At 52.6% G+C, this 14,216-nt stretch overlaps 1 protein-coding gene across 1 annotated transcript; it reads right to left on the bottom strand.

The window, feature by feature from the left end:
* Positions 1 to 3,032: 3,032 nt before the first annotated feature.
* Positions 3,033 to 13,816, bottom strand: Cys1 (cystin 1). The gene is made up of 3 exons (XM_028877698.2): positions 13,493 to 13,816; positions 5,695 to 5,747; positions 3,033 to 4,862 (listed from the first exon to the last, which is right to left on the bottom strand). Exons 1-3 carry the CDS (start codon positions 13,772 to 13,774, stop codon positions 4,757 to 4,759), a joined length of 441 nt encoding a protein of 146 aa, XP_028733531.1. The 5' UTR covers positions 13,775 to 13,816; the 3' UTR covers positions 3,033 to 4,756.
* Positions 13,817 to 14,216: the final 400 nt, after the last annotated feature.

The following is a 14,216-nucleotide window of genomic DNA, read 5'->3' as shown; positions in this document are numbered from 1 at the left end:
CCTCCCTCCCCGCCTCTTGGCATCTGGCTGGACTTTGCAATGCAGAGCATTCATCATTCAGGCCCCGCAGTAACCTTGGGAGGCAGGCGAGATGGGTGCCAGTGCCCCTGAGACAGCAGGAGCTGAGTCCCAGAGACCATGTGCTGGGGAGCAGGGTGAGGTCCCCCCTGTTTCTCCTGGTCTTTTGTAGACAAAGACTGACCTGGGGTTATCTGATAACCTGGGGTCGTATGGATGTGAATCCAGACATCCACCCTTCCTAGTGAGATGAGTGACCTACCCCTCCATTTGTGCCTCCCAGACATGTAGTCTGCCTCCCACCCTCACCCCCCCACACACACTTTATTCATCCAGGGCCTGGCTACGCCCGCAAAGCCTGGCATGGACTGTGCCCTCTTTTGTCTGCTGGCTCTCGCGGTCATCTGTGCATTGCTAACTAAAGGAATCCACAGGGTGGCACACTCTCCATATTCACCCAGATGCCGTCCTGGCAGATGGAGGAGAAGGGGATACTGCCCCTCCTTCCCCTGGTGGCAGTCGCCCTCTCCAATGGGTAGCCTAACCTACAGGATTTCCAGGGGGCAGAGCCGTCATCCAGCCTGCCACTGCTTCTCATGACCACACGATGTCACTGTTGAGAGTTGAAACCGGCCTTGGGACGTCAAATCTGTCTTCCCTAGTGCCCCAGGCAACCAACCACACATACGGCTTCAGTTTCTGGATGTGAAGTTTTAGGGCTCATCCTTCTAGTCTCCTCTGAAGCCCCATTCTGAGGCACCAACAACTTCGGGGTACAAACTACGGACCAAGTACCCCTGGGGGCTCAAGTGCTTCTCTATCTTTCCCAAGGCTCCGTGCCCCAGAGAGGGCAGCGCTTCCTTGCCAATACTGGAAAGGGTTTCTCTGTGTAGCTCTGCCTGTCCTGGAACTCGATCTGTAGACTAGGCTGGCTTCGAACTCAGACATCCACCTTCCTCTGTCTCTTGAATACTGGGATTAAAGGTGTATGCCTGCAAAAGAAGGATATCTTTACACCAGGAAACAGTTCCTTCCTGCTTCTTAAGGCCTAAGTTTTCTCCAAGGTTCAGGCCAGCCCCTCAAAGAAGGTCTAATTATGGAGCCTGCTTCTTAGAGGAAGCAACTGACCTTCAGAGTCTAGTAGGTGATTTATGGGTTAGCAGGAGGGCTCAGTCGATGAAGGACCTGTCACCCAGCCTGGGGACGTGTTTGCTCACAGGAATCCACATGGTGGAAAGAGAGAAGTACCTCATGCAAGTTGTCCTCTGACTTCCACACATGTGCACCACGGCATGCACACTCGTGTACTACACACGCACACAGGCACACGTGCCTGTGTGCACACACAAAATGTAATAAAAAATACTTTAAAATAAAATGTGGCTTCTGCTCCTGAATGTTCAGAATCACCCAAGGACACCTTCCCCCCGTGTGCATGTATATGGAGAGAGAGCTGGGAGAGTGTATGTGCTGTGGGTGCATGCGTGCCACGGCATCCATGCATTGGGAGGCAGGGCCACCTGCAGCAGGTGGTTCTTTCCTTCTGCCACTCCTCTGTGCCCTCTGGGGGTGGAACTCAAGCGGCCAGGCTTGGTACCAAGTGATTTTACCTGCCGAGCATCACCTTGGCCCTTAAAAAAAAAATTATTACATTTTATTTCTGTCCAACTCTTGACAGGAGGAGAAATACCCCCAGGGACCTGACACACAACTGCTGGCCTCCTGGCTACTGCTGAGAGACTCTCGGTCTCCAGAGTGCAACCCAGTGAGGCGGGGGTGGGTGGTGGGTGGGTGGGTGGGGTAGCCTTTGTCAGGGGACAGTGACATAGTGACATTCATTCATGAATCCCAGAATCTACCAGGGGTAGGGTAGGACTCCCAGGCAGGGACCTGGGCATCATTCCAGGAAATAAACTGCTTCTGGGAATTGGAAACATCAGAAAAGAGGGTGCTAAAAGCTTGTTCCAGAGCTGGGCTGGTAGTAGCGCACGCCTTTAATCCCAGCACTCGGGAGGCAGAGGCAGGCGGATCTCTGTGAGTTCGAGGCCAGCCTGGTCTCCAAAGGGAATTCCAGGAAAGATGCAAAGCTACACAGAGAAACCCTGTCTCCAAAAACCAAAAAAAAAAAAAAAAAAAAAAAAAAAAAAAAAAAAAAAAAAAAGCTTGTTCCAGGTAGTTTTGGCCAATCCCTGCTAGTGTGGGAGGTCCCTTCCAAGCTGTGCCAAGACCCCCCCATGAACACAAACCCTGGGGGTGTCTCAAAGCTCTGCCCCTCTGTCCAGAAAGCCTACCCATGATTTCTGACTGGAAGGGCTCGGAGTTTTCTCAAACACAGCCTTGGCACATCTTGGGGGAAATCTGCTGCAGAGCGGTGGCTGTCTGGTTACTTAGACATTCTGTGATGAGAACCAGGGTCAGCTCATGCTGTGTGGGGGCAGATCCTACCCTCTGCTTAGAGCTGGGCTCGTGGCTGGGAAAACAGCATGGGCAGCCAACCGATAGGCAGCTGTGCAGGATGGGACATGGGTGTGTACCTGGCACCCGGGCAGTACAGGGAGTGCTCCTGTGGGCTGCAGTGTACCCAACCCCACCTCTTGCAGGACCAGCCTCTCCAGAGCCTCAGTTTCCCCAGGACCACAGCTCACTTTGGGTGGCACACACTTGCTCTGGCTAGCCACTGCTCAGGACATCCTTGGAACTGAGGGATGTACATTTGTTTGTTTTCTGAGACGGAGTTTCTCTGTGTAGTCCTGGCTGTCCTGGAACTCCCTTTGTAGACCAAGCTGACCTCGAACTCACAGAGATCCACCTGCCTCTGTGGATCTGTCTCCCAAGTGCTGGGATTAAAGGTGTGCGCCACCACCGCCAGGCCCCCATCATTCTCTTAATCAGATGAATTATGTGAATTATGAATTGAATGTGCCTATTCAAACACACCGTATAAGCTGTAAAAGTTGCAACATCAAGCTCAAAGCCTGATTCGTCCTTCGGTAAAAAAAAGGTAACATTTTAACCTCTTTTAAAACAAGCATTTGTAATATTTGGGCTAACATATTAAAATAGAAACTGCTCTCATCTTCATATCAAAAGCAGTGCTTTGAGCTTGGGTGCGATGCGGCTTCCGGCTCTGGGAGGTTTTGACCTCATGCTCAGCCAGCTGGTAGACACCCCATGCATGGCTCTGGGCTCCCAGCTTCGAACTCAAAGGCACGCTTGTCAAGTCGTCACCGTTGGTGGAGTCATTTGCGGGTAACAGCACAGGACTCTGGGTGTGGGGACAGTCCTGGTGACCATTCTTCCTTGGCCAGTCCAGGCTGAGCTCTGAGGAGACTCAGGCTGGTGGCAGTTCTCAGGAGAGGTGTGGTACCGGGGGAGGCCGCTGTTTGGCAGGGGAATGTAACATAAACTGAGGCCTGCTGTGGCCTCGGCCAAAGCTGCCCCCATGCCCTCCTTCTCTACTGTGTTCTGACACGGAATCTCACTAAGCGGTTTGGGCTGGTCTTGCATTCACTATGTAGCCTCTCAATAGTCCTCTCGCCTTGGCCTGATATCTACTTGGTGGTAATCGTGCACCACCACTCCCGATTTGTGAACCCTTCCTGCCGCACCCTCGACGGCTGTCCCGGTGCATCCACACACCCTACAGGACCCACCCAAGCCCTCCCCTCCTTCCCATAGACTCTCAGTATTTCCCATCTGCCCACTGGGAATGTCTGAAGGCTCTGCTGGCCTCATTACTGTGTCTGTCTTCCACCCGAGCAGGGAGGAGGAGAAGAGGTCCACAGCCAGACTGCCAGCCAAAGGGAAACTGGAGAACAGTTGCCATGAAGACCTGGGCTCGCTCTCCCAGCTCCCGTCATCCGAGCGATCCTGCACTCAGCAGGATGGAGAAGGCACAGTGGCTGCTGGGAGATGAAGGGCTGGGAGATAGAGCCGCCCGACGGATAGGGCTTGAAAGGTCTTCAAGAACCTCGAGGATTCTCCCCCAGAGAGAAACTGAGGCCCAGAGAGAGAATCGATGAGCTCTGCATCCCCACCACAAGCTCACGTAATACTGGGATGCCAGAGCAGTCTGTGGATCCCAGCCCACGCTCTCTTCCTACGACATCCAAGCAGGGGAGGCTGGTGTGCTGTGGGAGGAGCCTCCAGCATGAGGAAGGGCAGAGCAGAGGGACAGTCTGAAATGCAGGCACTCGGTCCTTGCACCTGCAGCTTGCCCTGACCGCTACGCTGTTGGAAATGCAGTCTCTGGATCCATCTAGACCTCGGTGCTCGGGATCTGCCGGTCAGCCATACACTCAGGCTCTTTTGTGAGCAAGTGGAAACTGATATACATGGAATCCACTGTCTCCCTCTGGAGAACTCTCCGTGAAGACCAAGAACATACCTTGGTGAAACCTTCTAGAAGCCTGTGGCACACACAGATGCCAAGAGGGGTTGACCTTTCCCCTCCTGGAAAAGGAGTAAATAGAAAGGTTCAGGGGAACCACACAACCAGGCTACCCCTGTGTGGGAGCTGGTGTTCACACACCCATGACCCAGGACCTGCTTCTTCTTAATCTTGGTCCAGGACTCTGACGGAGAACCTTTAAAAATCAGTTTGGAAAGATGGCTGTATTCAAGAAGTGGGTTCGCTCTGGCTGGGCCACAGGCAGGGCACGGTGGTGGTACCCTCTGACTCGCCCAGCTCACAGGCCTGCCAGGCCTGGTCGGTGGTGCCCAGGGCTGCTCGGCCAGCTCAGCGACAGTACTCCCTCTCGATGCTCGCCATCAGCTCCTCTTCGGAGTAATCGTAGGAGATGGCCGACTGCCCCTCCGGTCTCTTGTGGCTGCTGCCTGGGGCTCTGTGGGTGAGAAACGCAGATAAGGGTGGGTATCACCTTCAAACTCCTATTTCCTCTAGCAACCACGTGGTGGTCTTTAAGTGGTCCATCCTAACAACCAAACCAAAAACCTCTGCTCGAGGAGACTCCTGAATCTCTTTCCTACCCAACACATGGACACGATCATCTTCACCCATATCTGCCTCTGTCCCCCCATTTTACCCATCAAGACCTACAATGAAAGTGAGGCAGGACAAGCTAGATGCCATGGTCCATCCAAGGCTCCTGGCTGACCTTCCGAGACCAGCATCTGGGGCTCTGTATACATACTTCTCCCAAAACACAGAGTGAGAGACCTGGGTACTGCTGTTTGGGATCCTGAGATCAGCCTGCTGTCGAAGCATCTGTCTTTCCTACGATGTCTATGGGGCAAAGGGGAACATCCAGATGCTTTGGAGGAGGGCAGAGCTCAGTTGGCTTTGGTGCACAGGAGCCCTATGGCCCTGGACCAGTCTCCATCAGTAAGAAGGAAGGACTGCATCTCCCCCTCCTCCTCCTCCTCTCCCTCTCTCTGCACCTCTGCTTTCCTTTCTCTCCTTTTCTCCCTCTCTCTTTTCCTCTTTTTCTCTCTATTCCCTCTCCCCTCCCCCTCTAATAAAACTTTGCACGTGGATGCTGCGCCTGCATGGCGTGGATAGCTTTCCACGGGTCCACACTGCAGCCCGCTGCCATGTCTTCATGGTGCATCTCCCTCACCCTCGGGGCACCTTGGCCCAGCCTGTCAAGGCGTCCCACATGCTGTATCACAACACTGTGGGCTTGTGGAGGACATGAAACCCCTTTCCATACTTACCCAGAGGCACAGCTGTCTTCCGGGGTGTCCTTAATCTTCTTTTCTGGGGACACCTTGAACAGGAGGAAAGGAAGAGGTGGTGTAGAATATTATTTTAAGGCGTGTTGCTTTTGTTTATGCTGCATGTGTTTGACTCTGTGAAGCTGTGTTACTGTGCCTGTCTAAAACACCTGATTGGCTAATAAAGAGCTGAACGGCCAATAGAAAGGCAGGAGAAAGGAAAGCCGGGGCTGGCAGGGGAGAGTATATATAGAAGGGGAAACCTGGAAAGGGGAGTGAAAAGGAGGAGCCAGAGAAGGAGGAGGACATCAGGGGCCAGCCACCCAGCTACACAGCAAGCCCGGAGTAAGAGTAAGATTTACAGAAGTAAGAGAACAGGAAAAGCCCAGAGGCGAAAGGTGGATGCGATAAACTAAAGTTAAGGAAAGCTGGCAAGAAACTAAGCTGAGCTAAGTCCGGGCATTTATAATTAAAAATAAGCCTCCATGTCTGAATTTATTTGGGAGCTGGGTAGTGGGACCCCCCAGAAGAATAAAAAACAACAAAAAAGAGGTATAAAAACTTGATTAACACTCTGACTTTATGGGGAAGAGAGCAGTTACCATGTTTAAATCACGGACTGCAAACATCAGAATGGGGAAGGTTCTCTCCAACTCTGGAGCTCCAGTTACCCATTTTACAGTCAAGAAAACTGAGACTGGCCGGGTAGCAGTGGCTCACGCCTTTAATCCCAGCACTCGGGAGGCAGAGCCAGGCGGATCTCTGTCTTGAGATCCAAGACAGGCACCAGAACTACACAGAGAAATCCTGTCTTCAAAAACAAAACAAAACAAAAAAAGTAAGAACTTGTCTCAAAATATACATGTGTATGTTTACTTAAACAACTAAACAATTATTATTTTTAGAAAGAACTGTGAACACTATTTCCATTGCACACAAGCAGCCTAGCCTAAGGCATTTTGCTAGAGCAGTTTGAAGGGACAGTGATGCAAAGACAAGAGGAAAAGACTCTAAAAGCTTCTTAGGACAGAAAGCTCAGGTAAAGTCTGGCCACCTAGAGTCAGGAATGAGAGGACGAGACAGATAGCAGTAGGCAGCGGCACTCGCAGACTGTAGTCACAGTGTTCCAAGGATGTGCGAGAGCCGTAATTCTAATTCTAGAATCCATCAGCATAAACTAAAACTTTTTTCAGACATTCAGTTTATCAACTGTTGCCTGTTCTGTGGAAAAGTGTGTGTGTGTGTGTGTGTGTGTGTGTGTGTGTGTGTGTGTGTGTGTGCTCAAGCAGGTAGAGGTGTGTGTGCATGTATGTGCGGGGCAGGCTGAAGTCAAGTGTATTCCTCTATAACTCTACTTTTCTGTTTTGTTTGTGTTTTTAGCCTAGAGTTCAAAGCTTGGCTAAACTGCCTGGCCAGTGAGCTCCAGGGATCCCTTTCTCAATCCCCAGAGCATCGTCTTTATAGGTTTTCATCAGCACCCCTGGTCAGTCCCCAGAGCACCGTGGTTACAGGTGCTCACCACCCCTGGTCAGTCCCCAGACACCGTGGTTACAGGTGCACACCCCACCACCCCTGGTCAGTCCCCAGACACCGTGGTTACAGGTGCACAACACCCCTGGTCAGTCCCCAGACACCGTGGTTACAGGGGCACACCACCCCACCACCCCTGGTCAGTCCCCAGACACCGTGGTTACAGGTGCACACCACACCACCCCTGGTCAGTCCCCAGACACCGTGGTTACAGGGGCACAGCACCACCCCTGGTCAGTCCCCAGACACCGTGGTTACAGGGGCACAGCACCACCCCTGGTCAGTCCCCAGACACCGTGGTTACAGGTGCACACCACCACTGGTCAGTCCCCAGAGCACCGTGGTTACAGGGGCACACCACCCCTGGCTTTTCCATGGGTCTTCATGTTTATACAGCAGGTACTTTTCTCACTCCCCAGAGATATTTGAAAGTTTCTTGTTTTAAGCTAGATAGGGTTGGTGGAGAGATTGCTCAGTAATTGTGATGGCTATTCTTGGTTGTCAACCTGACTACATCTGGAACGAACTACAATCCAGAAGTGGAGGGCACACCTGTGAGAGATTTCTTGTTGTTTGGTTTGAAGAGGGTGAATCTCCTTCTAGCCTGGATCTCTGAGGTAAGAAGACACATTGCCTTTGATCCAGCTCTTGAGGCAGGAAGGCACACCTCTAATCTGGGCCACACCTTCTGCTGGAAAGCCTATCTGAGGACATGGAAGAAGGAAGCTTTTGCCCTTTGCCTGCTTGCTCTTGCCTTGCTAACAGGTCCTTTCCTTCACTGGCATCAGAGCCTGCTTCTTTGGAATTCCAGAGCCTACTGAAGACCAGCTGAGACCTCCAGTCTGGCGGACTGAGCCACTTCTAGAGTCTAGGACTTTCTGTTCATAGCCTGCCATTGTTGGATTAGTTGGAGCATGGTCTGTAAGTGACTCCAATAAATCCCCCTTTTTATATGGAGAAAAGTAGACTCATTCTATAAGTCCTGTTATTCTAGAGAGCCTTAATATAGCAGTTAAGAATAAGTGTGTGCCGCTCCCACAGAGTACCTGGGTTTGGTTACAGCATCTCCATATCAGCTCAGAACTGCCTGTAACTCCAGCCCAGGGGATCTAGTCCTGCCTTCTGGCTCCGCAGGCACCCGCATGCATGTGGTGCATATAAACACACACAGGCACCCGCATGCATATGGTGCATATAAACACACACAGGCACATACACTCACAAATAAGTAAATAATATTGTCAAGTCTAGCTGAGACTAGTGTCACACACTGGTAATCCCAGCACTCAGGAAGCTGAGGCAGGGGGATCAGGAGTTCAAAGCCATTTTCAGCTACAAAGGGAATATAGGGCCAGCCTGAGCTACGCAAGACCCTGTCTCAAATACCAAAAAAAAACCAAAACACCCAGAAAAGAAACCACTTTACCTGTGGTAAAATACACATTACCAGACCGGCGGTGGTGGTTGGTTTGATCCGGGGGGTTGTTAGTTTGTTTTACGGTGGACACGTCAACACATTGACAGACAGAAAAGCATTAAGGGGACCTCCAGTAACTCTAATCAATCCACCAGCGGGCAGATTTCAAGATTCTGCCAGTCAAGCTCCACTCTTCACCACCAGAGGGCACTGGTCTTCCACCACGGTGGTCAGTGTTAGTGGCCTCATAGGAAGTGTTCCTGTGGCTTCCCTGAAAGCCTCAGCCCTCTATAACAACCTCCAACTCCCAATAGGAAGCGAGGTGCATGCGACTCCATTCCTTACCCTAACAGAACAGAGACCACCATGGAGGGGTCAAGGCCACCTGTGTCTCCCCAGTTTCAAAGGAACTGGCTTTGAAAGACCGTGGAAGTAGTTTCCCACTTCTGGGGTTTCCTGGTGGAATGTGCCATCCTTTCATCAAGGCTGGCCCCTGGAGCACCATCTGATGCACTGAGGAGACTTCTGGCTGGGGTTTACTCCCTGACGGTGCTCAGCTGCTTGCTGTCTTTCCTATGGGGCATTCCTTCCTCAGAGCCTCCCTGGTGCGGCGTGGACTCCCTCCGTGGCCTCCCCAGCACTGTGTGAGTCAACCCCATGTTTCACTCTTCTTGAGGTGGGTCAACACACCACTTCATGCTGTTTCCGGGCGTGATCTCTGCTCTGGTCTTGACTGCAGACACCCTGGTACTGTCTAGGAGGTCTTGGTTTTGCTTGGGCTGTGACTCCAGCATCTGCAGGTCCTTCTGGTGAGTCGACTCCGCAGCTGCGAGCTCCTTTCTATAGCTTCCTCACCTCGCATTCCACCGCAGGGCAAGCCATGCTCACCCGAAAGTCTTGGCTGGTGGCCACAGCGAGACTCCCCCAGTCCGCCTCGGCTACAGTAAATCCCAAAGCAGCGAATGAAATGTCACTGAGCTCCAAAAGAAGGTCTCACTATTCCACGCAGGCTTGTGAAGAAAGATCTATATACTCTCTCAGGGATGGCAATGCTCTTCATGACTTCCCTAGGCCACCACTGACTGGGGGTTGGGAAGTTGGGGTGTGTGTGGGGGGATAATGGAGTTCCTATCCCAGTACGGAAAGCGCTGAATAGATGGTGTTGGTACTGAACCAAAGTCTTCTCTAAAAGTGCCCTCAAATGTCACCAGTGCAGCCATCGACTCTGGGACTGAGACAGTGCCGAGAGTTGGTGACCTAGCAGAGCTCTGTCTGTGACCTTCCCCCAGCAGGGCCCTGCCACAAACATTTGAAAAGGCAGGAGAACACTGCAGTCCCCTGCTCCCCCCTCCATGGATGAACCCGTATCCGATAGCTGGTTTGACCCAGCAAGAGACCGCTGATTGAGGGGGCGCTGCTGTGTTCTTCAAAATCACTAAATGACTTTAAAAACCACCGATTCCAATCCCTAGATTTCTCTAGCTTTCCCATTCTGTAGAGTTTAAAGTTTCAGATCTTCAACTAATACCCCTGATGTCTGAGATCTACTGACGCTGGGAAAGGATTTCTGCCTTGGGCACTTCATGTGGCCATGAGATTAAAAATTAATCCAGAATGATAACAGGAGAGGGGTGTAGGGCCATGACTTAAAAAACAGGAATTTGGCAAACCATCTCACGTCCCTTAAAACATGGAAGGATACATGCAGGGAAAACACCTGTTTATGAGATGGTTTAGTAGAACAATTTGAAACAGACATAAATACACATACCTAAAATAAGATAGTTAATAAGATTATCTTACTTTTGATTTTTTTCTTATAACCCTCAATTTGACAAAACCAAAACAAATAAATCTAGCCTCAAAAAATTCCTAAATAGCTAGGCATAGTGGCACACACCTGTAATCCCAGCTTTTTTTGATCTTGTACTCCATAAATAAGTACAATTATTGTGTCATTAAAAAATAAAATATATTAGCCAGGCGGTGGTGGCGCACGCCTTTAATCCCAGCACTGGGGAGGCAGAGGCAGGCAGATCTCTGAGTATGAGGTCAGCTTGGTCTACAGAGTGAGTTCCAGGACAGCCAGGGCTACACAGAGAAACCCTGTCTTGAAAAAACAAAAAAGAAAGAGAAAAAAATATGTACAGCTCCTCCTGAAGGAGTCAGCTGCAGATGTGAGCAGATGTAGGCCAGTTACACAGCTCAGAAGACAGAAGCATGGGTACCAAGCTTTAGCACGTGCAGTGTTTTTAGAGGCAGGGGCCTCATTTCCTGGTTTTGTCTCCTAGGACTCTGGGATTCATTCATTAGTTTGAGAAACAGTCACGGCACAGGGGACACATCTGAGGTATCCCCCCCCCCCAAAGAGTAGCCACTGCTTTGACTTCACACTTCCTGTGGTTGATATACTGTGCACCCCAATAAACTTATCTGGGGTCAGACCCGAACAGACACTAGATAGACTTAGAAGCCAGGCATCACCGGTGGCACACACACCTTTAGTCCCAGGACTTGAGATCTCATGTCTTGCTCAGGAAAGACACACGCCTTTAATGCCAGGAAGTGATGGCAGGAAGCAGAAAGGTATATAAGGCATGAGGACCAGGACTAGAGGTCTTTTTAAGCTTTTAGGCTTTTAGCAGCAGTTCAGCTGAGATCCATTTGGATGAGGACTCAGAGGCTTCCAGTTTGAGGAAACAAGATCAGCTGAGAAGTCGGCAAGGTGAGGTTGGATGTGACTTGTTCTGTCTCTCTGATCTTTCAGCCTTCACCCCAATACCTGGCTCTGGGTTTGTTTTTATTAATAAGACCTTTTAAGATTTGTCTATGACTTTTCTTTCTTTTTCTCAAGCAGGTTTTTCTGTGTAGCCCTCGCTGTCCTAGAACTCACTCTGTAGACCAAGCTGGCCTCAAACTCACAGAGATCCACCTACCTCTGTCTCCTGAGTGCTGAGCTGGGATTAAAGGTGTGTGCCACCACTCACCTGGCACACAGTTTATTTCTTCTCTCTCTCTCTCTCTCTGTTTTTTGTTTTTGTTTTGTTTTTTTGTTTTTTCGAGACAAGGTTTCTTTATGTAGCTTTGCACCTTTCCTGGAACTTGCTTGGTAGCCTAGGCTGACCTCAAACTCACAGAGATCCACCTGCCTCTGCCTCCCGAGTGCTGGGATTAAAGGCGTGCGCCACCACCGCCCGGCTATTTCTTGAACCTAATCTCATACCTCTCTCTCTCTGCTACTGCTCGGGTCCAGAACCTGGTCAGCTGGACAGCCAGCGTAACCCTGGTGGATCGTGGTGCCCCAAGCCTTCCTCTGTCTGATTCACCCCTCTCCTGTGTTGAGACGTCTCTCCAACAACACAAAACCATGCTCCCTTCAGCCTTCAAATACTCACGTCTTCCTCAGTAGAGTCTACACCTCCTGATATAGCAAGACATCGATGCTGAAGATCTCTGCAGCTACACCCCAGCTAGTGTACCACCATCGTCAGGGTACACAGAGCCCGCCCCCCGCTTCTCTGCTCTTGTCCTCTGACCACTTCGGACTAAAGAAGTCACCCCTCCTGTGGACTCATCGGACTGACTTCTCACCACCCCATTCTATACTTGATCTTTGGACCTTCCTCCCCCCTGGATCCCAGGCCAGCGCTCTGGGCACCTGTCTTTGTCCCTAAGACCTAAAGCAAGCCCCACTTACCAGGGGCTATTGCGGTATCCGGGAGTTCCTGTCTTCTGAGGCTCTTCCTGCTGATACTCAGCAAGACTGGGAAAAATCCATTCATTTCCAAACTTTTGAAGTTCCCCAAGCACTTGAGAAAGACACTGAAAACTGGTGTCCTTGCAATGTCAAAATCCCCGACTGTTTGTTCTTGGTTGGTGTTACGTAACTGCAGGCTGATGTAGTCTTAGAGGAATCCCGTTATATAATTCAGTCCGTCTCACTACGGCTCCCTTTTCCTGTTGTGAACCTCCACGGGGCAGCGGGGAGGAGGGATATGGGACAGAGCTCTGTTCCTGGTGGGGCTGAGGGGTCTTCCCACCATTCCAGTGGCCTTTCCTGGTAGCCCGGCCCGAGAAGACATTCTGTCTGCCTCTGCAGCCGGCAGCGAAGCCTCCGGCTACGGCTGGACACTGCCTCTGGCCTCCTCTCCCAGCCAGGAGCCGCTAAGACGGTTCTGAATTTTAGCTCTGTAGCCGCCAAGACGTGCCAAACCAGAGCGCTGGTTTTTTCTTTGTTTTTCTAGAACGGCGCGGGTGTCGTTACAAGTGTTCAGCAAGAGAGGAGAATGAAGCCCAAAGAAGTCAACGCATCTTAAAAAAAGCTTGCAACTTGGGAATTGCAAGCCAAAGATCCGGACGCGTCCGACGACGCGGCAGGGCGTTTTCGAACCACTCTTTGGCAGGTGGTCCACCCACTTCCCGCCTCCTCCCATCCCCCTGTGCCGCCTGATGGCCGAGGCGGGGCCCTCCCTTGCGGGTCACTTCCCACCTGAGCGGCAAGGATGCTGCAGCCGGGGTTGCATGCAGCCCCACTGAGACGGGGAGGCGAGCCCTGGACCAGAAGAAAGTTCTAGGTGTTTCTGCCAACTGTTGTTTGTACTCGGTCCTTTAAGGCTGTGCCTGTGAGTCACCCCCGAAATAGAGACAGTAGCGGGCACCCACCGAGGAGGCAGAGTGAGAATATGCAGGGGTGGGGTAAGGAAGGGGCACAACGCCCTAGGACGGACTGGGTGGGTGGGGGCGCACACTGGTTTAGCTGGGGACAGAGGGGACAGTAGGAACGGAGGCCTGGGTGGGAGGACACTGGGGCTACAGAGTGATGAGTCCGGAGGGACAGGCGCCCACACTCACCGCGGGTGGGAGCCGGGCGGAGCCGCGTGGGGTCGGCTCCCGGGGTCCCCAGGCCTCCGACTCGGCCAGCAACTGGTCCAGCAGGCGCAGGGTCTCCTCCCGGCCGCCGGGGGGCGTCGCGGGGCGGGGATCGCGGCCGGTCTCCTCCTGGGTCGCGGCCGTCGGGGCCTGGTCAGCCGTGCCGCCCTCCGAGGTTGCCTCTCCAGGGCCCGCCTGGCGCCTGTCGGGGCTGCGCCGCCGCCGCCTCGGGATCCGGCCGCTCCGGCTGCTGCCGCTGCCCATGGCGCGCACCCAGCCTGGAGCGCGCAGCAGCCGGGGAGCCGGGGAGCCCGGGCCGGACTGGGGCGGGAGCGCGGCGGGCGGGACGGGGCGGGGGAGCAGGGAGGGGGACTCCTGGAGGACTGAGGAGGGGTGTGCGATGGAGAGATGGACCGGGGTGGGGAGTCACGGGGGATGGGGGGCCGTGGGGGATGAGCCGGAGGAGTCGTGGGGATGGGAGCGATGGAGAGGAGAGGCAAGGGTGATCTGGGGGGCTGGAGAAGACAGAGGCTGGTGGGGGAAGTGGGGATGCTGGGGGGAATGGGAGGATGGGGAAAGACGGGGGTAGCTTCGGGGATGGGGGTGGAGATGAAGGACGCGTTGCGGGGCGGGGTGAGGGAGTGCCCGGGACAGGGAGAAAATAAGGAAGGTGATCCTGGGGGGAGGAGGGTAAGAGGGATGAGGA

Source organism: Peromyscus leucopus, chromosome 22, assembly GCF_004664715.2.
Source record: "Peromyscus leucopus breed LL Stock chromosome 22, UCI_PerLeu_2.1, whole genome shotgun sequence".
Classification (NCBI taxonomy): Eukaryota; Metazoa; Chordata; class Mammalia; order Rodentia; family Cricetidae; genus Peromyscus; species Peromyscus leucopus.
The sequence above is the reverse complement of the archived record's forward strand: the minus strand, read 5'-3'. Positions and strand labels throughout refer to the sequence as shown.